Source organism: Mustela nivalis (genome assembly GCF_964662115.1).
Source record: "Mustela nivalis genome assembly, chromosome: 13".
Classification (NCBI taxonomy): Eukaryota; Metazoa; Chordata; class Mammalia; order Carnivora; family Mustelidae; genus Mustela; species Mustela nivalis.
This window is the reverse complement of record NC_139032.1, coordinates 67,476,925-67,502,578: the sequence shown is the minus strand read 5'-3', so window position 1 is coordinate 67,502,578 and position 25,654 is coordinate 67,476,925. Positions and strand designations below refer to the sequence as shown.

General features: G+C 36.9%; 1 protein-coding gene across 3 annotated transcripts in view; it reads right to left on the bottom strand.

Annotated features, from left to right (window-relative positions):
• The window catches only part of SLC44A1 (solute carrier family 44 member 1), a 200,485-nt gene that overhangs the window by 34,689 nt on the left and 140,142 nt on the right, over positions 1–25,654 (bottom strand). The window contains exons 13-16 of one of the 3 annotated variants that reach the window (XM_082695098.1): positions 24,718–24,855; positions 16,901–17,137; positions 14,259–14,339; positions 8,826–11,247 (exon numbers count right to left, since the gene is read on the bottom strand). In XM_082695098.1, coding sequence (XP_082551224.1) covers positions 11,224–11,247; positions 14,259–14,339; positions 16,901–17,137; positions 24,718–24,855 — 480 coding nt within the window. In that variant the 3' untranslated portion in view covers positions 8,826–11,223. Of the gene's footprint in view, positions 1–8,825; positions 14,340–16,900; positions 17,138–24,717; positions 24,856–25,654 lie in introns of those variants that run through there. The other 2 variants (XM_082695099.1, XM_082695097.1) reach the window with 2 other exon arrangements.

The window sequence follows — 25,654 nt, the reverse complement described above, 5'->3', positions numbered from 1 at the left end:
TTTTAAACATACAGATAAGTAAAGAAAAAATTAAATTACCCACACTCCCGTAATGTAGAGATTAACCATAATAATCATTTTGATGTAAAAAGGGTGGCTTTCTTAGCTGACTTCCACTTCACCATCTTGCCAGATTAACTGACATTTCTGTACTCCCCTGTGGAAGGTACTGGTTGATGTCATAGCAGGCTGAATGTTCCTGGGAGCAAGTGTACTTCGTTCTCAACATCAGTGGACTATGCTTAGCAAGAGTCAGGTGTGTTTATTCCAACATGTTATGTCAGGTGCACTGTTTATTCTAATGGTATGATTATTTATATCACACATACTGATAAAAACAATGTGTATAAAGAGAGTAATTGCAAAGAAAACTAAGTTGAATGCTAAAGATACTAAAAATATTACTGTCGAATTATGTGTGTGTGAGAATTCTAAACAATGGAAAGAAATTATAAAAATCTGGGAGTCCATACACAGCTGGCTTCATAAGCGTGTCTAAACTCCTGATCCACTTTTAAAATCCAATATTTCACTTATCACATTTTTAGGTGGTTACATTATTGGTGTGGTTAGTGCAAAAAAAAAGACAACAGACAACTTCAGAGGAGTCAGTCATAAAAAAGAACTATACCTATGTCAAAGATTAGCCAATATTTACTTGTATTCAAAAATTTTTTCATTAATAATGATTCTCTTCATTAACCAAATTTTTCAATTAACTAATTAACTACCAGTGCTTACAGAATTGCAGCTACTATACCATCAGTCATTTAAAAATGTATAAAAATTGACTTACATAAATGAGATCAGGCTGTCAATACTGTTTTATCCCTTTTTCATTGATTATAGGTATTACAAGTCATTAAATATTACTCATTTTTAATACCTGACTCGTTACTCCTATTAAAGTTCTATTCAATGCTTCCTCCCCCAACCCCCAACGCCATCCTTCCTTTTATTAGACATGTAAAACTATGTATCTTTTTTGACTTCCTCTTTGCAGGACTGACAGAAAACTAGCAGTTCAGTGTTATGCTCATCCTTGGGTTTCTTATACAGCTAATTTTCCTTTCTCAGTTTTCATTTTCCTTTTATTTTTAATTTTAATTTTGTTGTTGTTTTATTTTGTAAATTATGAGAATCCTTCTTGGCAGATGGACTCTGGATCAGACACAAATGTCTAATATCCTGTCTCCAAAAATAAAGTTATATCGTAAGTACGAATGACTAAAAGCCTTGTTTTGCCTTGAAGGCAATTCTACTGTCGCCTCCCTAGACTGACATACCTGGCCAGGGAGCTTATAACTATCTAGAAAGCTTTAAGACATCTGTTGAAATTGCTGATTAAGTCCATGAAATGGTCTAATAGCTTAGCTTTGTGTTTTCTGAAAACCCAAATTAAATCAAGGTGCATCTTCTATTTTTTTCAGTGAATGCATAATATCAAATTAAAGGCACAAGTTACTTCTTGCTTTCACTGCTCCATGCCACGACTAAAAAATATATGAAGAAGCAGTGATTAGTTTCACAGAACTTGATCAGAGATCTAAGGCCAAAGATTCTCATCGCATACTGGCTTCTTTCTGAATCTTTCAACACCCGTAAGAGTTTGAGTTACTTAGCTCTTTGAAACTCAAATCTCAATCCTAACTTACATATTAACCTCAAGTGCACAAACAGTATTCTTCCTGAAAGAAGTCTTATTTTTATTTTCTAAAATTGGAAATTGAACACAGACTATACTTTCCACAGCCAAAGAGATAAAAAATCTAGGTACCTTTTAGGAGATGTGAAGCTTTTCACAGGCTCTTTAATCACTAGGTGAGCTATAGAACAAGAAATTGTGTAAGTTTGAACAGAACCGCTGAAAAAAAGAATTAACAGTCTAGACTTACTAATATTCTTCAGTATGTCAAATACTTCCAGTGTTTAAGGATACGTCACAAATGTCCTATCACAACTTTTGGCAAGGTGGTATAGATAAACATCTGGGGCTATCATCTGGGCATCATTCATGTTTACTAATGAAAAGCAGTCTGTAGAGCAGCTACTCGAAGTCCAAAATTATGAAACAAATTAGGAGAGGTTTATTGGTAGTACAAAAGGTCTTCGACTTATGAACATTCCCTTCCTTAGTCCTCAGTATCATTTAAAATACAATTCATCTTAAACAAACTTGATTTTTCTAAGCTTTAATGGGGCACAGCCACTGTATAATTGAGGGCATACCACAGCTTCACAAACCCACTAACTCAGCACAGATCTAGGCTTCAAGTTATGTGCAGGGCACGGTACCAGACAAAAGTGTTTTCCATTGTAAATGTGATCAAAGAGGCTTTTTTTCTATTCTACTTAATGACTTATTCAGTTGCAACCTTAGCATTCACAAGGCAACTCAGACCCAAGCTTGGTCGGGCAGTGGATGAACTTTGTACTTCTTTAGTCTGTAGCATTTTTATACTGTGCACTTCAAGGATGCTAGGACATGCTGAGAGGGGCTAGAAAGGAAGAACTGGAAAATTCTAGGGCACCCTTGCAGCATAATGACCTAATCCAAGAAGGTCAAGATGTTGCCAAAGATCACTTCCCATTGACAAGTAGGATATGCTGCCCCAAAATATGACTTTAGGATTTCAAAACACGCTATCTCCCAAAATGCCATTTTGGTATATTGATCATTTTCAACTGTAGGTACTTGAAAAGTAGTAAATGCAGGAAGAGGCCTTCTCTGAACTCTCCTGACCTACCTTAAGACAGATCCTCCAAAAGGAACTCAACTGTCATCAACTCTGTTCTTGGGAGGTTCATCAACTGGGGAAAAGATTTATCACAGTGGACAAGAAGTCAACACTACACCCAGGCAAAATTTTTCACAAACTGTCTTACCTCTCCTTTATTCTTCTAAGGAGCCACTCACCTTTCTTAAAAATCATCTCTTCTCCAAAAAAAAAAAAAAAAAAAAAAAAAAAAAAAAAATCTCTTCTCCCCTAACAAAGCTACCTCACTCCCCTCCCCTTTCCCTAGTAAGATGGTATTTAAGCTTGAATTTTAAGCCACCTTGGGGGGGGGATAATCAATTTTCCCTGGGTATCTCCCATGTATACATGAGGTATACATGTTAATACACTTCTGCAGGCTTATCTCTCATTAATCTGTCTTCTGTTATGGGAGGAGAGGTCTCAACTAAAAATTCAGAAGGGTAGGGGGAAAATTATCTTCCTCCCTTACACTACTATTAATCACCACCCTGGACATGGGAAAGTGTTCCAACACAGTAGACAATGACAATCTTTCCTATAAAATTTTATTTATTACATAAAAAATTCTATACATTTGTTAGACTAAAATACAGTTTTCATTATAATTCTGGCAACTGAGTCAGTACACAGAGAAAACTTAGCATTGGATCAGCACTTTTTTTCTAGTTCATATTTCTGCACAAGAAAAACATTTCAAAGCTCCATTTCATAGAGGCTCATTGTACTCTGAAGCCAGATGGAATTCCATCCAATTCAGAGCTCTTGGAAGTTAATTTCCCAGCAAGATTTGATAACTCCAGAAAGTTAATTGCTTAATATACATATTCTTAAAGTCCTCTGAGAGCATAATGCTCTGTCTGTAAAGTCTGCACTGTGTCAACAATGATAGTCACAAATAGTAGGGCTACAACCGTGTCTGTGGGGCATGTGCAAGCACCTACATGTTTGTTCCCCCACCTGAATACAGTGTAGTGACACTGGGATAAGGAAAAGCTCAAAATGACCCTAAGGGAAAGGGTCCCGAACTGCAGAATTCATGGAAGGCTGAACTCTGATCCTATAGTTCATAATGGACAGACAGGACATGATACAAGAATCCATTTTGACACTATGAAATAGGATGCAAATGGCAAAAGAAAATGACAAAGACAAAAAGGCATCAGGTTAAGAAATATGTGGCACCACAACATATTTCTCATGCTGGATCACACAACAGTGAGTGATCAAGACACACTGATGCGTGTTTTCTTCCTATCACCCCATCCATACCCTGGGCTGGGCCGGACAACTGGATATAAGCCTCAGAGCCTGAGAGATCAAGAGCAGGTCCCTATTGCACTGACTCATCTTAAAGCTCAGCTGCCTATTCTAGGACTTCTACTCTATACTCCCAAAGTTCAGATAGGCTGAGCCAGCAAGTACTTAAAAGTTGGACCTTTGGTCTGCAGAAGATATGCTTTTGTCTTTGGTTGTTTTTCCAGAGCCCCTGGAATTTTGTTAGGTGCCCTCCATACTTTTCTCCCTACTTTTTGGTTGGTTGGTTGTAATGTTTTTCCTCCTATAATCAGATCAGCTAACAGCCCACTAAACTTATTTCATTGGGTACAAGACCTGTTTGAAGTGCATTCAGTGGTCAAGAATATTCTGAGACAATACCATTGAAACTTCTTTTCATTATGGAGCCCCTATTACCCTTTTATAGGAAGGAAGAAGTCAGAAAACCTCAGCAACACAATATAATCTTGTAGCACTAAGGCAGCATAGAAGAAAGGTAACTTTCTCTGTGCTAAGTCTCCGAAACTCAGAACCAGCACAGAAACAAGAGGAGCCAAAAAGAACTTCTGAGCACACACTACTACTGGAAGGAACCCAGATGATGGAGAAAATTTACTTAAGAGTCTCTGTCTCAAATCATCAGCCCCTGACACTGTCTTATTATTGTTTCATTCCTGTGAGGTATCTAACACAATTTATGAATCCTGGCCTGGTGATCAACATGGTAAATAGAGAGTGCTCACATTTTCTAGTGGCAGGTAGAATGGTCCGTGGGATGCTGGCTGGAGCTTCCTCTCAGTTCCATGCCCATTTATTCAAGTCTTCTTTTCAGTCCTTAATTTTACTTACACAGAATGATTTAACACAAATTCCTGAAAAAAATAACTAACTCAAACTACATTCCAATCGGATGGGAAGGGTAGATCAGATTCAGATGGGAGGATCAGAACATTCTAAGTCATACATGTCTACAACAAAAGGAATGTCAAATGCAGATACTTACAGTGGACTTAGGCCCTTTTTCACCTGTTATGGGAATTTCCACCCACGGTCTCTCCATTTGCTACTGTAGAAGGTTCATTAAAGCTCTTCTGGAGGTGCGGGGTGGAGGAGGGAGCTGACTCTCCTTTCTTCTCCAGCCAGTTATGAGAGTCCCACTGCTTCCTTCAGCTTGAAAATGTAGGTAAGGGTTTGATGTCTGACTACAAATCATGACTCACTGGAATCAAATCTTAAAAGAACTTCAAACTCTTTAAGGATTTCTGCCTGCTCTTTTTTTAAGGGTCTTGAGGTCCCTCCATGTAGATGCAGCACGCTTACCTAATAGTAGGGTTGAGATGTGAAGAAACCCACATGCTTCCCTAAAGAAGCAGGGATGGATGCAGGGGAGTGGAGGCACAGTCTTGTTGGCAGAGTGGCCAAAGGCTCAAAAACAGTCAAAACAAAGAAACACCTCCTTGATGTAACTAGGAAGAAAAACATTTGAATTCCCTTCTTCCCACCCACCAGCATCTGCTCCTCCAACTTTCCACTAAAATATTGTCAACTGTAAACTACACCGAGTTTGCTAATTTCTCATCATCTTCAACTGTTCTTGGTCACAATGACTGATGACGTATTTTTGGACAGTGATCTACTGATAGCATTTGTCATATTTGAGAAACAAAAAAGAATCCAGTGCTTTGGTTGATGGATAATTATAACATAATTGGGTTTTTTTGTCCACTGCAAAAAAACTGGGCAGCTTGCCAAAATCCCTCCCCAACACACCCCATCACACCTCCAAGGAATGAAATCTTACTCTTGAAGATTCAGTGTTGGCCATTTTCTTACTCCTTTCAGATTAGTGTGGTTTTGGTTTCCAAAGCTAGTACTAAATCAAAGTCTTCAGGTTATACAAATAATTCCAAGTTATAAGTAGGTAAGTACCATATTAGAAGTATTTTTAGTGGAGGCCCAATCACTACTTTATTTCAAAACATGTTATCAAGCCAACTTTAGGGCAGCCTTTGATTTGTGTGTGTTAGGCCTTAAGGGGATGGTGGGTTGGAGGCTGGCAGATAGAGGGTCCTGAAATTCTATTACCATTTCAAATGTTCATAAATGTCCTATGTGCTTTTGAGAGAAAGAGAGTCCATTACTTTCATAAGCTTCTCAAAGGGGCCCATAGTTCTCTCAAAAGATTAAGAACCTGCTTAATATTAAATATTAAATTCAGGTCTTAGCAAGTAAAACAGAAATTCTTGAAACATTTGGGAATTACAGTGATTTCATATTCAGCTAGATCTTGACTTGACCTTGAGTAACCTAAAAGCTTCTTTATTCCGAGTACCCTGGCCTGGAGTATTTATTCCTCAGGAAATCATTTTAGTTGTAAAACTTGAGTATCAAAATGGAATAAAATTGCCTAATATTTTGGTTCCTAATAATTTCATATCTTTTCCACAAATTTACTATTGAGTTCCTTTAGAAAATATCAAACTAAAATCCTTTCCATGTCATTTACAAAAGTGATCATTGTTTATGCAATACTGAAACACCATTTGCCATTTTTTATGCATATAAAAATCCTGAAGATGGGAAAGAAAGTACTGTAGTATTTCTATAGAAAGGTTTTCCATAGAAATTCTCAAATTTAAAAACTTTGCATTGAAGCCTTCTATAAGAAAGTTGTTTTAAAAGTTTGAATCTTAAAGTTTTCTCTTAAAATGTGGAGAGTAAGAATTTGGCTCACGTTTATGAAATCTGAATGGGGCAAGTGTGCTGTTTTAAACTGACAAGTGTATACAACATAGTTTTTTGTTTTGTTTTCTGAAGTTTGTTACAAGCATTAGATTTTTCTCTTGGCACATTCAAATGTCCTGCTTTCAAAATTTAGGCTATGTGCCGCTAATCAAAAATGAGCTAATTTCAAAAACAGCCACTGTATCTGAACAGTGCCTACTTTTCAAAAGGGCTAATATGCATCCTGAGTACACAAAGATACATGAATATGCATTTAAAGCAAAAGGCAGTCTATGCTGTGAATTTATAATACACAAATCTCTGCTTTATGTGTATTTACTTATGAACCTGCAATTTTCCAATATATATTCACAGACCACGTCTTAACAACTCTAGGCAAGCCCTTATAGTGCACTCCTATCTGTCAGATGGAATATATGAAAAGAATACAGAAATTAACTCTGGCAGGTACATTTATAAGCCTCCAGACTCTCAGGATTTTTTTTTTTTTTTAAGTAGCAATAAAAAAGCAGTAGAGAACTTATTGAAAGGTGAAAGCTTAAAGATTTTTCTGAAGGTAACGTCTTGTAGGCTACATTAAGGCTACTGGAAACTCCAGAAATATAAATGAGAAGGTTACTGACCAAAGACAAAATAAAATGCTTAGGTCACCATAATTGGCAGCTCTGGTTTTGGGACTGACCCTACAGTTCTATTTTGTCGTTGCGGTGGTTTAGGGGTGGGGGAAGAACTCCTGAAATGGCCTTTATTAGCTAGTACTGGCACATGGTGGAAATCGTTGAAATTTGGGGGGCACGGATATGCCCTGATAATTCGGTGCCCGTAGTTCTGGTGGTAGAAGCATTACTCTGGTATAAAGCAGCAGGTCAGCATCAGGATAAAGGAAGGAGTCATCTCTTCACTAAGCCCAACTGGGATGAAGTCCTGAAACTGCCCTGGAAAGACAAGGGCCCTTGGCAGATACCAAGGTCAATGGTACTGGCAATTGGCAGCTTAATGTTCTTTGCTTAAAAAAAAAAAATGGAAGAGTAAAGGAACATCTCTACAAAAGAAAAAAAAAACTTATTTCCAGCATAATTTTAAAAGAGACTCAGTGAGTACCTCTTCTCCAACCATTACAGAAAAAGTTTGGGGACCAGCACACAGTTAAGCTATTTAAATTGCGGTAACATAGGACTTAATCATGCTATAGGATAGGATAAAAGCTCTAATCCTAAACATTAAGCATTGCATTAAATGGTTTAAAGGAACAACCTGCTTTGAGCTCTGCTCATCTATGCAAGGATTATATAATCTCAATGCCCTAGCTAAATTACTAATGTTTACCTAACGTACTGGTTAAGCCTCCCCTAGAAGATGGGTTTCTTGGATTTATACTGAAATATGACCTTTTCCTTTCCACTTTATATGACTGCAGCACTTCCTCTTGAGGCAGGAGCCTGCAAAGTCTAAATCAGGTACCAGAGCCTTTTGCTGATGGCAGAACCCACAGTGATGCTTGGGTCCCCACGATCACCACTTACACTGGAGGACCTTAACTGTACTCTGGAGATGTTGGTACTGAACACGACTTTGAAGATCCACCACAGAAAAAGACACAGACCACAACACAGAGTCAATGGCTTCTAAAATTTTTCAGGTCACCACATATCACAGATAATTTTTGTTCTTCATCTATTCTTCTCACTTGGGCAGAAGATGGAGGCAGTGAGCATTGAATAGCAGTAAGGCAGCCCAGAGCTAGCTGAAGAATGACTCGCGATGAATGAAAGAGGCAGCAGGAATATCCAAACATAACCCCAAAACATTGAAATATTGCTAAAAAGCCTCTGTGAGGCTTTATAAAATGTATCAAGGAATGAAGCTCATATGAGAGTGATATTCTCTACATTAAATATCTCTCTGTATGTGCCTGGGTAACACATATATGCAGAGAAGCATATATCTACCTATGTGGCACACACATTTACTTAGGGAACACAGCCTAGTAATTAATTTGGAACTCAAATGACATGGTTACACATAGATCATAATTTCTAAACACAATGTTAGTAAAACAAAATTTATTTGTAAAACAGGACCTGTTATATAAAATGGCACACGATCAAGTTATACAAAAATACAAAATTTCTTTCTGATTACAGTTCTAGTTGCAAATGATAATTAGAAAGCATTCCTGGTGGTTTCCAAATAGCTGAGATTGCGAGCAAATGAACAGGGGAGCAGCGAGAGTCCATGATGCTGGGATGTCCAAGTGAGTAGAACCTAATTTCCAAAATTCAAGACTTCCATCAGGTCACTTTGGAGGGACATCTCCTAAAACAGCTAGCTCCTAGAATGTCTTCTGTTCTGATACTCATCTTGCAAACTTTTTCCAATCCTAAATTTAGTTCCCAATGTCTCTTAATGTCCAAAATCTGTGTGGCTATGAAACAGAAGGTATTCTGAATTTTCTTACATGCTTTGCTCTCTCATCTATTTGGATAATTGTTAGTTACATAATTATATTTATTCCATTTCAGAGGATACAAAAAGAGTACAATGATACTGTCTGGCGATGTTAGATGTTAACTTCTGGAGGATTATTGTTTCAAAATAGCTATTCTCACAATGTTGGTTTCCCAGGTCTTGCCAAGATAAGAGCTCTTAACTGTGTGTGTTTTGTTTTGTTGTTGTTTTTTTTTTTTAAATCCAGACTCTTATTGCAAATATTCTGAAAAATCAGAAATATTACATGAGCTTTGAAAAGAAACCAAGGCATTTAGCAAATTTTAGCCTAGCTAGAGTAAAGAACACGGATACTAAAAAAAAAAAAAAGAAAAAAAGAAAAAAATACAATTTACCTTTTGCAGCAATTTAAAGGTCTAACCCTTTGAAAGCAAGCACATGAGCAAACCGCTGCTTATTAAGCCCTAGTGACATTAATTGTATGCATTTCCATAATACCGGTCTAACTCACTGTCTACTTCTGGTAAGAGGCAATGCTTTCTTTCAAAAGATTCTTCTTCCATGGAATGATAAAATGCTGAGGCTTTTTTTTTTTTTTTTGTACAGAGCCTGTATTTAGTGCAATAAGTTTAAAAAATCTGCTCTGAAATATTTACTTTACATTAACAAAAATAGCTTTTTTTAAAAAAATCGTAACAAAAAGGAGTTATCGCATAAACAGATCATGAATTATTCTTAGCAAATTACACTTTTTTTTTTCCTTAAAGCATTCACCATTACAATAAGCAGAACAATGGAATATTAGCCATTCATATCTGGTAAGCTTCAGGAATAAAAAAGAAAAACAACGAGAAACAAAAAAAACCCCAAACCCATTCCCGAACAAAAAGAATATTCAACACTTGAGGATCAAAACATAACCAATTCTTCAGTTAAACATTGTAGAATTCTGGATATTTAATGAATTGCAGAGGAGAGGAGCACCTGCCAGTATGGTTTCAGATTTTACAGCAAGTATTTGAATAAAATGGCCACTTAGCCTGGAGCCACTGAAGGTCCTTAGGAGCAGAAGCCCAAGCACTGGAATTTGCAATGCTTTGTGTTCCATGTTTCTCTCCCTTTTTTATTCCTCCCAGCATTACTTAATCTGCAAATCAATACACGGAAACTTAAAGGCTAAAGTTGCTGGGCGCCCCAGCTTCCCTTCAAATCAGTCACACCAATGTGTGGAGGGTGCTACTAAAGTAAGAAATGAAAGAAAGACAAACTATAAGAACAAAGTTTGCATAAGAAAGATTATCTACCCTTTTCTTTTTAACCTACTCTCTTATAGAAGCTTAGGGTAAACTACAAATACCTGAGGAGTTGGTTACTTTTTAATGTTGGCTGACAAATGCATGAGCTATTATGAAAATTCCCATATTGAGTCCACTAGTATGTTTCTAAAAGTAAAATGACATGGCTTCTTTGATTGGGGAAAACTGATTGGAGTATCTCCTTATTTATCTGAAAGCATATGCCTAGTCTCGTCCAGCTAGGACTTATGCATCAGTAAAGTAAGACCTTGATTTTTATGCACACATCAGGGAAATCACCCCTGAATAAACTTTAGACAGAGAATTCGGTACAATCATTTTACCTAATTTAAATAACTAAAGTTAAAATCTCCTCTAAGTTATTAAAAATGTTAATCAGATATGAATCTTAACATTTCCATTAAGACAATTACAATTGAAAACATTAAATGACGGCAGTTGCCTTGTAAAAGCCACCCGTATGAAAGGAGTACATGTTTGACAAAAATAAGCATAAAAAAGGTATTAAATCCCTGTTCCTTTTCTCTGATTTTGGCTGATTATGTGTGTGTGTGTATATACATATACATATATATACACACATACATATACATATATACACACACCCACACACACAAATACATAGTTATGTGTATATATTGTTTTGGAATGTCAATGGGTTCCGTAACGGTCGGCTAGGTTCAAGCAGAACTTGCTCCCGAAGCCTAGAAAACAAAGTCATACAGAGTAGAATCTTAGACAATTACCATTAAAAGGAGATCATGAACGATGTTACAAATACATAGATGGTCACAAGCGGCAACAAAGCAAAATGGATTGAGAGCCCTTCTCCCCAAACCTATATTCCAAGGGGCTGCAATTCCTATGAAGGTGGAAAGTCACACTTCTGGGTAAGCTCTGAGATATGCAGAGAATACATCTCCCGCCTATGTTGCTGCAGTGTCCAGGTTTTTCCCCTCCCTTTCCTCTATAAATTCTTTCCTATAGGCAGAAGGCCGGAGTGTCTCCTTCTTTAACTTCTACATCACATGTGATCAATTTTTCTAAAATAATTTTCAAAGATGTATAGGGTGACCTCACAAACCTTTGACGTTTCCTTAACTAGTGAGTTTCTCTCAAAAAAAAAAAAAAAAGAAAAGAAAAAAAAAGTCCACGAGGAAAACTGGAAGTACTTATATTTTAGTTCAATGATTCCCTGTCAAAAAGGAAATTTAAAAGCTCATTTTTTCCCCTGAACATTATTCTATAGGCTAAAAGTAAATTCTAAAGTAAAATATCCCACTAAGAAAGAAGACAGACCAGTGAACTTAAACAGCAGGTTGTACAGATATGGCAAAATAGATATGATGCTTTCATACAACTTTCATCTATGGGAGTAACATGTGAATTAAAACAAGCAAATACAAATAAACAATACTAAATTCTACCAATCCCCAAACTTTAGTGAGAAATTTCTCAGGTAATTATTTAGGAACACATCCAAGATGGTGGTCAACTCCAAACATGCTAATGGAGAAGAGGGATAAGAATGAGAGGTATTGATTATACTTCAAGTATTTAACTACTCTGCAAGAAATTTCTCAAATTCTCTCCTGCAAAGTTTTTAAGCCATATAAAAACATCATTCTTAGGGATCAAATGCTGTAATGTCCAAAGCACGAGAAAACAATGCACATAAAAGAGATATTTCAGGACAGAGTGGAGAGTTTTGTCACAAATTTGAAAGCAATGAGCTGATGAACAATATAAAAGCAAAAAATGAATGAAGATTTTAAATCAGTGTTTGAGTTAAGGAACAATAATTTAAAACTGAAAGCAATATTAGGGGGAAAAATCTTTCTAAGTTCTTGGCTTCTGGTAGAATGCCACATAACTTGGGCAATTCTATTATTATTACCTATGAATTAGGGTTTCGAGGAGAGAAGGCATACTTGCCATCTGGTCTACCACAATTTATCTCTCACTAAAGGATAATGCAAAAAAAAAAAAAAAAAAAAACACATGTCAATTCATGGTTCAAACTAAGATAGTGTAGACCTCCACATATTTCTCCCTTTGGAAAAATGACTATTACTGACAAATGATTTAATAGAAGTGCCAACCACTAGAAAGACAGAAAGTGGTAGAGAGAAGAGGGTTTACATTTTAAGATTTTATATTTTACCTTTTTAAAGTTATAGGCTGGGAACCTTATTTACTGAACAAGTAAGATAAGCCAAGAATGACACGAAGAAAGCCTTCCTCATTTACCCATGCCACCAGAAGGTTGGCAAGAATCTTTACTGCTTTCTCCATTGGCCAGTGGCAAGTAAGAGAGATATAGAAAGGGTAGGGAAGGCAAGCAACCAGACCATGGGCATTGCTGATGGTGCCTCTTGCCCACTCAATGCAGTTCTGGCTAATGCATGCTTAAAACTAAGAGCTCTACATCCTTTTACTTAAAATTAGAGTGATCTATACTTGGGAACTAAACACTGAAGGTTTGACTTTATAATCATCAGTGCTATTAAAAGCAACCCCAAAATAGGCCTTGGAAGGGGGTTATGGAGAATGAGTTTTTATCTAAACATTCTGCTGAGGCTTCAATTTAGGTTGAATATGCAATTATTTTGCATATTCATATGCATATACATATGCCCCCCCAACCTTAAACGAACCCATTTCCTTTACGCTTATATACTTAAATGGGCTTGTTTTACATTATGTATTTCTCCAGATGGAGACCTATGAAATCAACCACTTACTAAACTAGAAAGAAGAAAGAGGAGTCTTAATCTCACGCTTTTGGAAGTTACGTGCAATGAGAAGTCATGTTATTTAAAATGTACCATTTAAGGAGGTAGGCAATTATATAATATTTTGAAGTCACATGCTCTTTAAGAATACATTAGTAAAATAAGCAGTAATTACACAAATATGTGCGAGAGACATCTGTTATTATGCAGAGGTGAGAATATCTATGGGAAAAGCTACTCAGGATTCTCTTATGCTGACTGAGTTGCTTTTTGTCAAATAAAGTACAGTACTTATAATACACATGTATCCCTGACCAGAGATAATTTATCCTTCTCACAATCAAGCTGAGGTTAGAGAAGACCCGGTTGTCTTACTGAGCGGGGAATGTGAGTGTTGATGGAAATAACCTTGTTTCCTACTGAAAAACAGCCGAAGAAACAAAGAAAGTACAATCCAGGCAACAGAAGAAAAAGTCAGCAAGGGAAAAAAGACAGCAACAGAAACAAACCAATATTAAAAACATGGGGGATATGAATTTTAGCAAGTTGAAAGGAATTATTATCACCTTCCAAAAATGACAAAAATCAAACTGTCAGTTCACGTGTGCAACCAAATGTTCAGTCTGATGAAAACCAAACACTGACAGTTAAAAAGGAAAAAAACAAAACAAAACAAAACAAACACCCTCCACCCGAGAAATGGCGATTTTACTTTAGGGACAGAAACAGTCCCTCCCCACCAGGAGCACCGAGAAAAGACACTGTTCCTTTCAGCTTACTTTTACAGAAGGTGGTCTCAGTTGTGACAAGAGTTCTGCCATCCAAGTGATGGGTAAACACACAAACAGAAAGAGCAGAACATCCTGCGTGATACAGATAACAACAGCTTCTCCCGAAGAAGTGCAGTCAGTGAAGACACTGAGAGAGAGGAAGTGAAAATGAAACTCTTGGAGGCCGGCCACCTCCTCATCTCCACCTACCATCGGTTTCAGCTCTCTGGCATCGGCAACGCCTCCCTTACCAGCTTCTTTCATTGCTTTTCTACTGTTTTCCACAAACTCCTGCAAAATAGGGACCAAATGGCATAAATTCTTAGGTCCTTCAGATTGTGGTTGGTAGATGAACCTAAGGAGCGTTTACATTTTGGATTCAATGTTAATAAAGGGATGCCCTAAAAACATAGCAATAAATGATAGTATCACTACACAAGAGCTGTTAAGTTGGTGCGGGTAGGCAGCAATGTCAAGATAAAATCTTTTTTCCATACATTCACTGGGACCATCTCACTCAGGCTCAGAGAGAGAATGTTACTTCTATTTGGAAGAGAAAATACCTAATTATTTTTAAGAGGACTATTTTCCCATAGATTCTTGTTTGATTTGTTGTTTTACTTTTTCCATATCAAGGTTAAAGGGAATAACAAAGACTATTTTACTCCAGAAGGCCTGTCTTTAAAATAACCCTAGAAGGTAAAAGAAAGCACTGATACTAAGCCCAGATAACTCTTTTTACCAAACCAGAAATAAGCTACTTAAAAAAAAAATGTCTATTTGGCTTTGAAATTACTCCATAAAGCAGGAAGACGGGAAGTTACAAGAACCTGTGGTAGAAAAGTAGTCAAAATGGGATTATACCCTGAAGGAAACATCTCTATCTTGTCAAAGTTTATGGAGCACTTCTCCATTCGATATACTCATCATTCTTACAGAAGAAAACTAAAAGAAGAAAAAGTGTTATTTTTTTTTAACTCAACTTTTGATCAGAGGTTTAAAAAATAGAAACAAGTAATTCTTCTTTTTTTTTTTTTAATATTTTATTTATTTATTTGTCAGAGAGAGAGAGAGACAGACAGACAGTGCACAAGCAGGCAGAGGCAGAGAAAGAAGCAGGCTCCACACCGAGGAGCCCGATGTGGGACTTGATCCCAGGATCCTGGGATCATGACCTGAGCCTAAGGCAGTGGCCTAACCAACTGAGCCACCCAGGCATCCCACAAGTAATTCTTCTTCTTAAGATTTTATCTAAACCCACTGTGAGGCTCAAACTTACAACTCTGAGATCAAGAGTCACATGTTCTACCGACTGAGCCACGCAACCATCCCCAAATTCTTCCAAATGCCTTCATCAAAAAGGAGATGGAATGCTCACAAGTCAAATTCCATCACGAGAACAACCAGTTAGAATTATAGTATAGACATTATGGAAATGGCCAAAATGTAGTTCTCAGTGAAAGATATTCAGTACCAAATACGTCAGCTAAATCATTTGGAATTTTTGTGACTGGGAGAGGGGAAAAAAGGAATCTATCTTATTTATTGACACATTTTATTTATTTATTTATTTATTTATTTATTTATTTATTTATTTATTTATAAGGTTGTATTTATTTACTTGAGAGAGAGACAGGCAGAGCATGAGAACGGAAGGTCAGAGGGAGAAGCCGACTCCCAACAGAGCAGGGAGCACAATGTGGGACTGGATCCTGGGGCTCCAGGATCATGACCTGAGCCGAAGGCAGTCACTTAACCAACAGAGCCTTCCAGGCTTCCCGACATATTTATTTTATTTTAATTTTTATATTTTTATTTTTTTAAAGATTTTATTTATTTATTTGACAGACAGAGATCACAAGTAGACAGAGAGGCAGGCAGAGAAGGGGGGAGGGGTGTAGCAGGCTCCCTGCTCGAGCTGGGGCTCGATCCCAGAACCGTGGGATCATGACCTGACCCGAAGGCAGAGGCTTTAACCCACTGAGCCACCCAGGCACCCCCCGACATATTTATTTTAGACTTAACTAGATAAACCATGCTCCTGGAAGAGGACTTGTTAACTCAATGTCTAATGTTCAGTCTTCAACATTACCCACCCTTCAGACAGGAACATTTCACAGCTTACTAGCAAAGTACTATTAAGTATCCTTAATTTGGTAGCATTTGACAGTGTTAACAGTATTTGAACCATTTAAGTAGGATTTCTAAATTTTAAAAAATTTCTATTGAGATTCTAACATAGGGAATCTGCAGAGTCTACATAACTATAACGTAACTATAAAGAATCTGAATGTAATACCTTTATCTCTGGATCTTGACTTACAGAAAACAATACAATACAATCAGGGTCTGTTCATCTGTATTCATTATGAAACACCTTCAATTTGGCCTGGCATACTTAGGATAATGAGTTTTAATGGGGCTGATGGCAATAATATTTGGAAAGGTGATAGAGAAATACAAGCAGGTACTACAACCTGGGAAGTCTTTGAGCTCCACTTTAGGAAAGGGCACTTAGAACATCAGTAGTCCAGTGTTCCAATTCAAGGGCTAAAATGCAGGTTTAAAAAGTCAATTCTAATCCATCTAATCACAGAGAGGGAGGCAGGAGTTTGAAATAATGTGAATCGGGGCTACCTAATGGTTATTGCTCCAGCTATAAACGGTCCCATCCATGCCAAGAAGAGCTCCTTCCCTGATTTTCCCAAGACTAAGCTCATTCATGAGCACTACAGGTCTCATTCTCAATTACTCAGTTGCATATAATAGCAATGAAATACAGACAATGTCTTGCAAAAATTCTGAATCGTATTTTTACCCCTAAAGCAATTGAGGGCATTTGAAGTACTTACCATCAGCACTTTATCCATATAGAATTCTCTGCCAGGGCTCCCATCATTGTATTTTGTATCAATGGCAAAACACAAGAATAATACATCCACTACCATTTCGTAAATGGACAGGAAGCAATGAGCGACTAGGAAAGCAAAGAGGCAGACGATGATCAGAGGCAGCACCCAGACTGTGTAATCTTGCTGGTAGTTGAGCAGCATAATCCCAGCCAAGCCTGTGCTGCAGACTATCAGCACCTGAAGCAGAGAGAACAAAGAGCCCATTTAACAGCCACTGTTTGTTCAACACGTGCAGATTTCAAGTTCCCTTCAAAATTCTTAAATGATGGTTGCATACATTCATTCCACCTCAAATTAGGAAGTATGTCATCCACACAGACCCACAGATACATACACATGTTTATCACATAAACAAAACATCATCCTTTAAACGCTCTGGTTTACATGAAAAAAGAGTCATGTTTTCCAAAGATTATGCTTATTCCTTAAAACTTCCCATATATATAGCACCTGTGGCCATTTTAAAAATAAGTGTATACATATTTTAGGAAATGACCCCAATAGCACTAAGAAAAAAATTATTGACATTCCAGGGTATTGCTATGTACTTCTAAGCACTTTTACATATATGAAATAGCATTATACATACAGATCATTAAAAGCTATTCATTAATATTTATAATATCACTATCAAATGTTTCATAAACACTTAGTCACATAATTTCATCTTACAGGGGACTTAGAAAATTTGACCGGGTTCCTACATCTGGAGACTTCTATTGTTTTCTGGAATAAATAATGCTGCAACAAACATCTCTGAGAGTTTTTTCTTTGTTTCATATTTTATTTCACACAGAATACATGGCGAATTGAATATGATTTGCCACGAAATTTAAATTTAGATTACCTGTGAGGAAAGAGGTTGCCACAAGCATCCATCATAGACGAATACAAGAAATAGCCAATTTGCTTATTGTCAAGAATGACCTACTCTGATCATTTCCAGGCAGCACTTGAAATTTCTTGTAGTTCTTTTACTATATTTTAGTTCAGCTTTTCAGTCCCTATAATGGTTTATGGCAAACATCATCATCCTCATTTTATAGACTGGGAAATGTGCTCAGAGACACTATGCAACCTGCCCAGGGTCACAGAGTAGAAGAGCAGATACCACCTAAATCATGGTCTTGCGATGCCAGCTCCAGCATTCTTTGCAGGTAAAAACTCAGTAAATACTTGGATATGGATATAAAGCAGCAATAGGTTATACTGAATCCTAAACACAGTCTTGCTCAGCCCCTTATTTGCCTTACCATCCATCATTAAGTAACAAAGGAAAAGAAAGAGTCCTCTAGGATCATAGCAGTCTTTCCCTGTCCAGTGCTGAGAACAGGCAGCTTGAGAATTAATTCTCTTGCCTTTCCCCTACTATTTATCCACACCAAAGCATCTCTCCTTCTCTATTATTTTAATCAAGAGTTATAATGCATTAGACGAAATATTGGTTAGGCTATCAGCTGACCCTTCTCGGATGATTTTAGGGAACAAATCTGGGTCTGCTCCAAATTTTGAAGACCCTTTACCATTTTTTGGTGGCAAACATTCAGGAATCCTCTCTTACCATTACTTTCTGGGGTGACTTCTACAGGTAACTAATTATATCCATTTTCTCTCATGCTTTTTGGTTTTAGGATGAAATCACTGTTTTTGATAGCTCTTCTTCAAATTGTTGATATCCACCCTATAGAAGGACTTAGGTTCTTTATGCTCTCATTAGACTACTTAAAGTCAAGCCACATTTGAAATGTTAAAGTCAATTATAGGGAGAAGATGTGGCTCAGACAAACCAAACCAATGTTGAGATAAAAGCTGTTGAGGTGGAAGGATGGACACTGTCACTTTAGAAACAACTTCAAGAATTTATGATATTCAGGGGCGCCTGAGTGGCTCAGTGGGTTAAAGCCTCTGCCTTTGGCTCAGGTCATGATCCCAGGGTTCTGGGATCGAGCCCCACATTGGGCTCTCTGCTTCATGGGGAGCCTGCTTTCTCCTCTCTCTCTCGCTGCCTGCCTCGCTGCCTACTTGTCATCTGTCTGTCAAATAAATAAAATCTTTAAAAAAAAAAAAAAAAGAATTCATGATATTTAGCTGAAAAGGTCAGAGAAGTGTAATAATTGCTTCCAAATACAGTGATAGGGCATCATGCATTTATTCAAGCAGAGGATACATTAATGGCTCTCAAACGATGAGGGGTCTAGGTTATCAATTGGGGAGTTCGAGAATAACACAGATTCCTGGGCCCTACCCCCGGAGTCCAGTTGGTTGGATCTAAGATGAAACCCAGCAATATTTATTTAAAAAGTACGTCAGGTCATTCTGATAAAGTCCACAGCCTATAAGAAGTACCGGTCTTTATCAATGGTCTCCATAGTAGGATATACATACTCCAGGCGTATTGAAGCGGATCACCTAGGACTTCATATTGTATTTCTCATTTACTGAAATTTTCTTTTGTACTATGCTTTACAATACGTATTATTAAAAGCTATATATATATATTAATAAATATAAATATATTAGGAAGTGGGCTCAAAAATTTTTTTTTCCTAATAAGACACCCGATTTAAAAAGTTTAGACTCTCCTGTCTACAGGATACATTATTGGTGATGCAACAGAAGAGATTCATATACAGGCCAGGATGTGAGAAGCAGGAAGGAAAGGGTGCTAGTTTTGGAATCAGAAAGACATAGATCTGAATCACACAGAGTTAATGCTTCCTAGTTTGTGACTCCAAGCAAGTTCAAATTCAGGCTTTCTGAGTCTGTTTTTCTGCCTTTAGAATAGACCTAAGAGTACACACATCCCGTAATTGTTAAAATAAGCATTCTGAAAGCATGTAACACAGGGCTTGGCAATCTGTTTGTTTCTTCCTTCCTTTGATTTCCACCATAAATCTTGCATTATGATGCCCTTTCCACATAGAACTCAAGTTTTGAAAGATTTTGTTTACCAGTAAAATAGCACCTATTTAAGTAATAATTCATATTCTCATTTTTAATTAATCAATGCCAAATAAACTGCCAATAATTAATGTTATAAGTAGTATTCTCAGATAGAGATGAAAAAATTTCACACAGAAGTGGAGAAACAGATTTTGTAGGGTTTTTGGTATAATTTTATTGGGCAAATATGCATTATCTATAGGAGTTGAAAATGTTTAAATAGCTTGTAGATCTCTATTCTTACCTAGGAGGACCCTATAGACCAGTGATCACAGGTCACAAGCCACTAAATTAGAGGAGCTAAGATCCCTTCCAAACCTAATTCCATTCCATGAAATAACTTGGGTTCCACAGAAATGGAATCAAGGGCATTGTCTTTTGTTTTCTTTTAAATTCAGGGTTTTTTATTTTTTTTAAGATGTTTAATATTTTATTTATTTACTTATTTTAAAAGATTTTATTTATTTATTTGACAGAAAGAGAGAGAGAGATCACAAGTAGGCATAGAGGCAGGCAGAGAGAAAGGGGGAAGCAGGCTCCCTGCTGAGTAGAGAGCCTGACTCGGGGCTCCATCCCAGGAACCTGAGACCATGACCTGAGCCGAAGGCAGAGGCTTAACCCACTGAGCCACCTGGTGCCCCTGAATTCTGGGGTTTTACAAATAAAATGGTAAATTTTGAGACAATTTTGGATTCACGTATAGTTGTAAGAAATAACAAAGAATGATTCCATAAACCCTTTACTCAGTTCCTTTCAATGGTAACATCTTGTATACAGTACAATACCACAACCACAGTATTGACATTGACACAGTCAAGATACAGAACATTTCCATCATCACAAGGATCCTTCACGTTAACCTTTTATAACTACTCCTACTCCTCCCCCACCCCATCTCTAGCTGAGTGACCACCAATTTCCATAATGTTGTCATTTCAAAAATGTTATATAATCAGTTCAAGTCCCATGTTGAGTGTAGTGCTTACTTAATTAAAAAAAAAAAAGGTATATAAGAATGTTACATAAATGGAAACATACAGTAGTTACTTTTCTGGCTTTGGTGTTTTCCACTCTGCACAATTATCTCATGATTAATCCAAGTTGTATATTATCAATAGTTCGTTCCTGACACTTTTATTTAATTTTTAAAAATGATTTTATTTATTTGAAGGAGAGTGAGTGAGAGATACAGAGAAAGAGTGCACCAGCAGGGGGAAGAGCAGAGGGAGAGAGGGGATAAGCAGGCTCCCAACTGAGCAGAAGACTGAGGAAGGGCTGCATCCCAGGACCCTGGTATCATGACCTGAGCCAAACAGCAGAAACTTAACAAACTGAGCCACACAGGTGCCTCTGTCTTTCCCCAGGGAAATTGGGGATTTCCGATTTCCCCTCTTGAACTATCTGCTCAGAAACTATTTCTGCACACTAGCAACCACTTTTAGAAAGAAATGCTTTCAAAAGATTTACTGTATTCTGTGATCAGAACTATATTTTTTTAAAAGAAAACTATAGAATGTTTATCTAAGTATGTTGGAAACCCAGACTTTATTCCCCTCTCATTTTTTATTTTTTTCTTTTTGGGTATCTGGATTAATAAACAGTGTATCGGGCGCCTGGGTGGCTCAGTGGGTTAAGCCTCTGCCTTCGGCTTAGGTCATGATCCCAGGGTCCTGGGATCGAGCCCCACATCGGATTCTCTGCTCCGCGGGGAGCCTGCTTCCTCCTTTCTCTCTGCCTCTCTGCCTACTTGTGATCTCTGTTAAATAAATAAATAAATAAAATACTATTAAAAAAAAACCAGTTTATCTTTCATGGTTTTAAAAGTAATTTTTTTACAGTGTTATAAATTTTATATTATTCAAATGTAAATGTTCCTGAAAAGCAATTTGGTAATGTACATCAAAAAACCTATTATGTACTCTGACTCATTAATTCTATTTCTAGGATTCTGGACTCAAGAAATAAGGATTGATGCAGGCAAGGATTTGTATACAAAAGTTTCTCTGTATCATACTTTATGTTAGTAAAGTAAATTTTTAACTATAAAAAATTGGAGGCTTAGTTAAATAAATGATACAATTGTATAACCATGATTAAAACATTTTTAATAAAATAGGAAATGCTCATAACATCAAGTAAAAAAAGGGATATAAAACTGCTTTTTCTACTAGATTTTAAATTCTCTTTATTGACTACTATATCATCAGTATCCAGAAAAGTTCCTAGCATATTACTAGTGGGCACTCTAGGATATTTGTGGAATGAAAAAAATGGTAAAACCAAGGAAAAAATTTTGATATAGGCTGCTCAAAAACTCAAAGTCAATTTTAAAACACTGTATTTTATCACCTCTATATTTCCCCATTATGAGAAATGTGTATTTCATATAGGGAATTATTTCATTATGGTAAAGCAGGGGAAGGGGTTTGGAATCACTTATATTTTCAATATCCAAAGATAATCATTAACATTTTGAGATAGTAATTCTTTCTAATATGTACATCCTTTTCTCATATGTACATCCTTAAACTGATAGTCAAGTCAGTCTTTTCACTTGTCATATTATATGTAAAGATCACATGATAAACTTTCAATAAAAACATGGTCTAACAACAGGTGAATAACAGTTTGCTATTATTTCTAACCATTTCTCTATTGGTAGGCAGTAGATTGTTGGCAATTACTAACTATTAGAAATAATGTTGTATTTTTCTGTATTTAGGATTATATCTAGCAGTGGTTTATCATAAACAGAATTACTGAATCAAAAGGCTTAAAAAAAAAGTTCAAGGGCAAACTTTTTTTTTTAAGATTTTATTTAAAGATTTTTTTTAAAGATTTTATTTATTTATTTGACAGAGAGAGAGATCACAAGTCGGCGGAGAGTCAGGCAGAGAGAGAGAGAGAGAGAGAAGCAGGCTCCCGCTGAGCAAAGAGCCCAATGCGGGGCTCGATCCCAGGACACTGAGATCATGACCTGAGCCGAAGGAAGCGGCTTAATCCACTGAGCCACCCAGGCGCCCCTTCAAGGGCAAACTTAAGGTTAGCACATAGTGACTGCAAACTGAGAAGTTAGACAGACGTAAGTTTGAACTCCAGCTCTGCCACATTCTAGTCCTTTAAATTTGGGAAACCTATCTAGTTCTCTAAGCTTGAGTTTCCTCTGCTACAAAATGAAGGAAAACAGTAGCGGCTCACATTCTAGGAGAAGACGAATAACACTTCCCATAAAGTACATTCCTCAGTACCTAATACGGAGCAAGTGTCTCCATCAGAGTTTACTAAAATCACCATTATGATCAAATGTTGCCCCTGAGAATAACTTTCTGTTATTTCTCTCTATGGCTTCTCTTCTATTTTAACTGCTCTGTGTACATATGTTTGTATTTTAAGCTGCTTCATATCCTTCTTAGTAGTGGCGATAAATTATAAATATGTAAAACATAAACTAGACATAAAATCTGAAGGCTTCCTAAATTAGTCATATAGCATATAAATAATAGCAATAGTTAATAAGAGTGTCAAACGCTATACTCAGTCCTTAACATGGACTGACTCATTCAATCCTTACTATAAAACATTTCCTGTTGTAAAAACATGACAAGAACAAATCCAAGTTTAATTTAATTTAATTTAATCCAAGTAAGTTTAATTACAGATTTTCAAAACAACTGCATGATTTTATAATTCTTTTTAGATGACAGCTGCCTGAGAACTTGACACCACACCATGGTATCTTGGCCTCTCTACACCAAGTATTTTTTCCTTTTTAAAAGCATTTTCAAAACACAGTTGCTGGAGGAACTTAAGTGTTTAGCAGTAAGAGAGTGTCTAAGAATAGCATTTGATAAAATACTGCCCATCATGATCATGAATACTTATGAAGATTATCAAAGCAACAGGAGAACTGGATACAATGTAATATAATGTGCAAAGGGCAGAACAAATTGGTAAGTATGCTACGAGTGTTACACTATAGAAATATAAGCCTATGAAAAAACACTGGGAGGGAATATATATAAGTGATGTTATTAGGTTAAAGGGATGTCAGCTTAATTTTTCAAAATTTCTGAGTATTTTATGGTATATTTTATATGGTATAGTATATTAATTTTTCAAAATTTCTGAGTATATTTATGTACAGATACACAGAAATCCAACTATAATGTTATTTATTATTCTGCAGATTTTAATAGTATAGAAAAATTACCTCTTTTCAGACACTTTAAGGACAGGTAAGTGTCATTCCCACATAGCTCTGTTTTAAAGGCATTTATATACAGTAACAGTGACAACCAACATTCATCGAGAATTTACAGTCTAATCCTTACAACTCTAGGGGTTTGGCTCTATTATTATCCCACTTCCACAGATGAACAAACTGAGGCACAGAATGGTTATGTACCCTGCTTCACGTCACACAGTGAGAGAGCCAGGATTTAAATCCAGGCAGTCAGGCTCCAGATACAGCACCTCTAATCACTAAGAAGACTATTCCTGAATTCTGTATAGATCAAAGTATGTAAGGAGAAACATGGACATATTACTGACTGCTATCTCAGTTTTCCCATCTATAAAATGAGGATAATAACAGAACTTCCTTCACAAATTTCTTGTTAGGATTAAATGAGCACCAGACATGTAAAGTACTTAGAAGAGTGCCTGACATAAATTAAGGGCTTTGTAAGTGTTTCTTATATATTACCTATATTACTTTAAGTTTTTTGGTGGACTAGATATTTTTCAAATGAAAAAGCAAACACATATATATGCAAAAATTCACTGTATGTCTCAGGTAACAGATGTGGTCTTACCTTGCCTAGGAACAACATGAAATCCCCCACTGTGTTGATGGCAGCCACCCGTAAAGCATTCTCCACAAGAATGACAAAGGCATCCTTCGCGGAGGTGCAGAAGTTGGTGCTGTTGATAGCTGTGGCTGTGTATGCATTCTGTACAAAAGGAAAAAATGGTATTTTCATCAGTAAATGTAATTTTGCTCTCTTAAGATATAAACCAAATACAGTTAAAGCACAGCTTGTGAAAACAGTTCCCAGTTAAACCCATGGCTCTGGTAAGGTACAGGTTAAAACTCAGCACAAGGAATATTAGACATTAAAAAAACCCCAAAACCCAATATGGTAAAAAGAGCTTTTCAGTTGGCTTATTTCAGTCTTTTTAAAACACTGATATTTATTAAGGCACACAAACCTTTCCAACATCCATTAACTTCTTCCCCGTCTCAGTAAATCAAACATAATTTAACCTTTCCTAGATGTCTCAGGTTCATCACTGTGAATATCAGGGATGCACTATCACCATTTCAGTGATGCTTTAAAAGCCACACAAATAGATAAAAGGCACAAGGATGCGTGCTGTTTTATCTGGAACACCTACCATCTCCCCTTGGTGCTTTCGTCTGTGCTGCCACTTCTCACAATTTTTGTAGTAGACGGCTATTTGCTGCCCAATACACCCCTCCCTCCTGGGAGCAGGGCCCCAAGTTCCCTTTGAGAAAAGAGTCCTTCCCCCTTCTTTTAGAGTCTGAGTGGGGGACGCTATCTCTAGCTCTGGGGGGGGGGGGCTCTGATTGAGGTAAGCCAATCAGCCCGTTCTACCCAGCTCCACAAAGACGGGTTCAGGGACTGGGACATAAACTAATAGAGCCAATAAAAGCCAAAGATGTTCCCTGGGGCTTCTGGGGAAAAAAAAGTCTCCTTCTTCCATAAGAGCTCCTGACAAAGCAGGTCT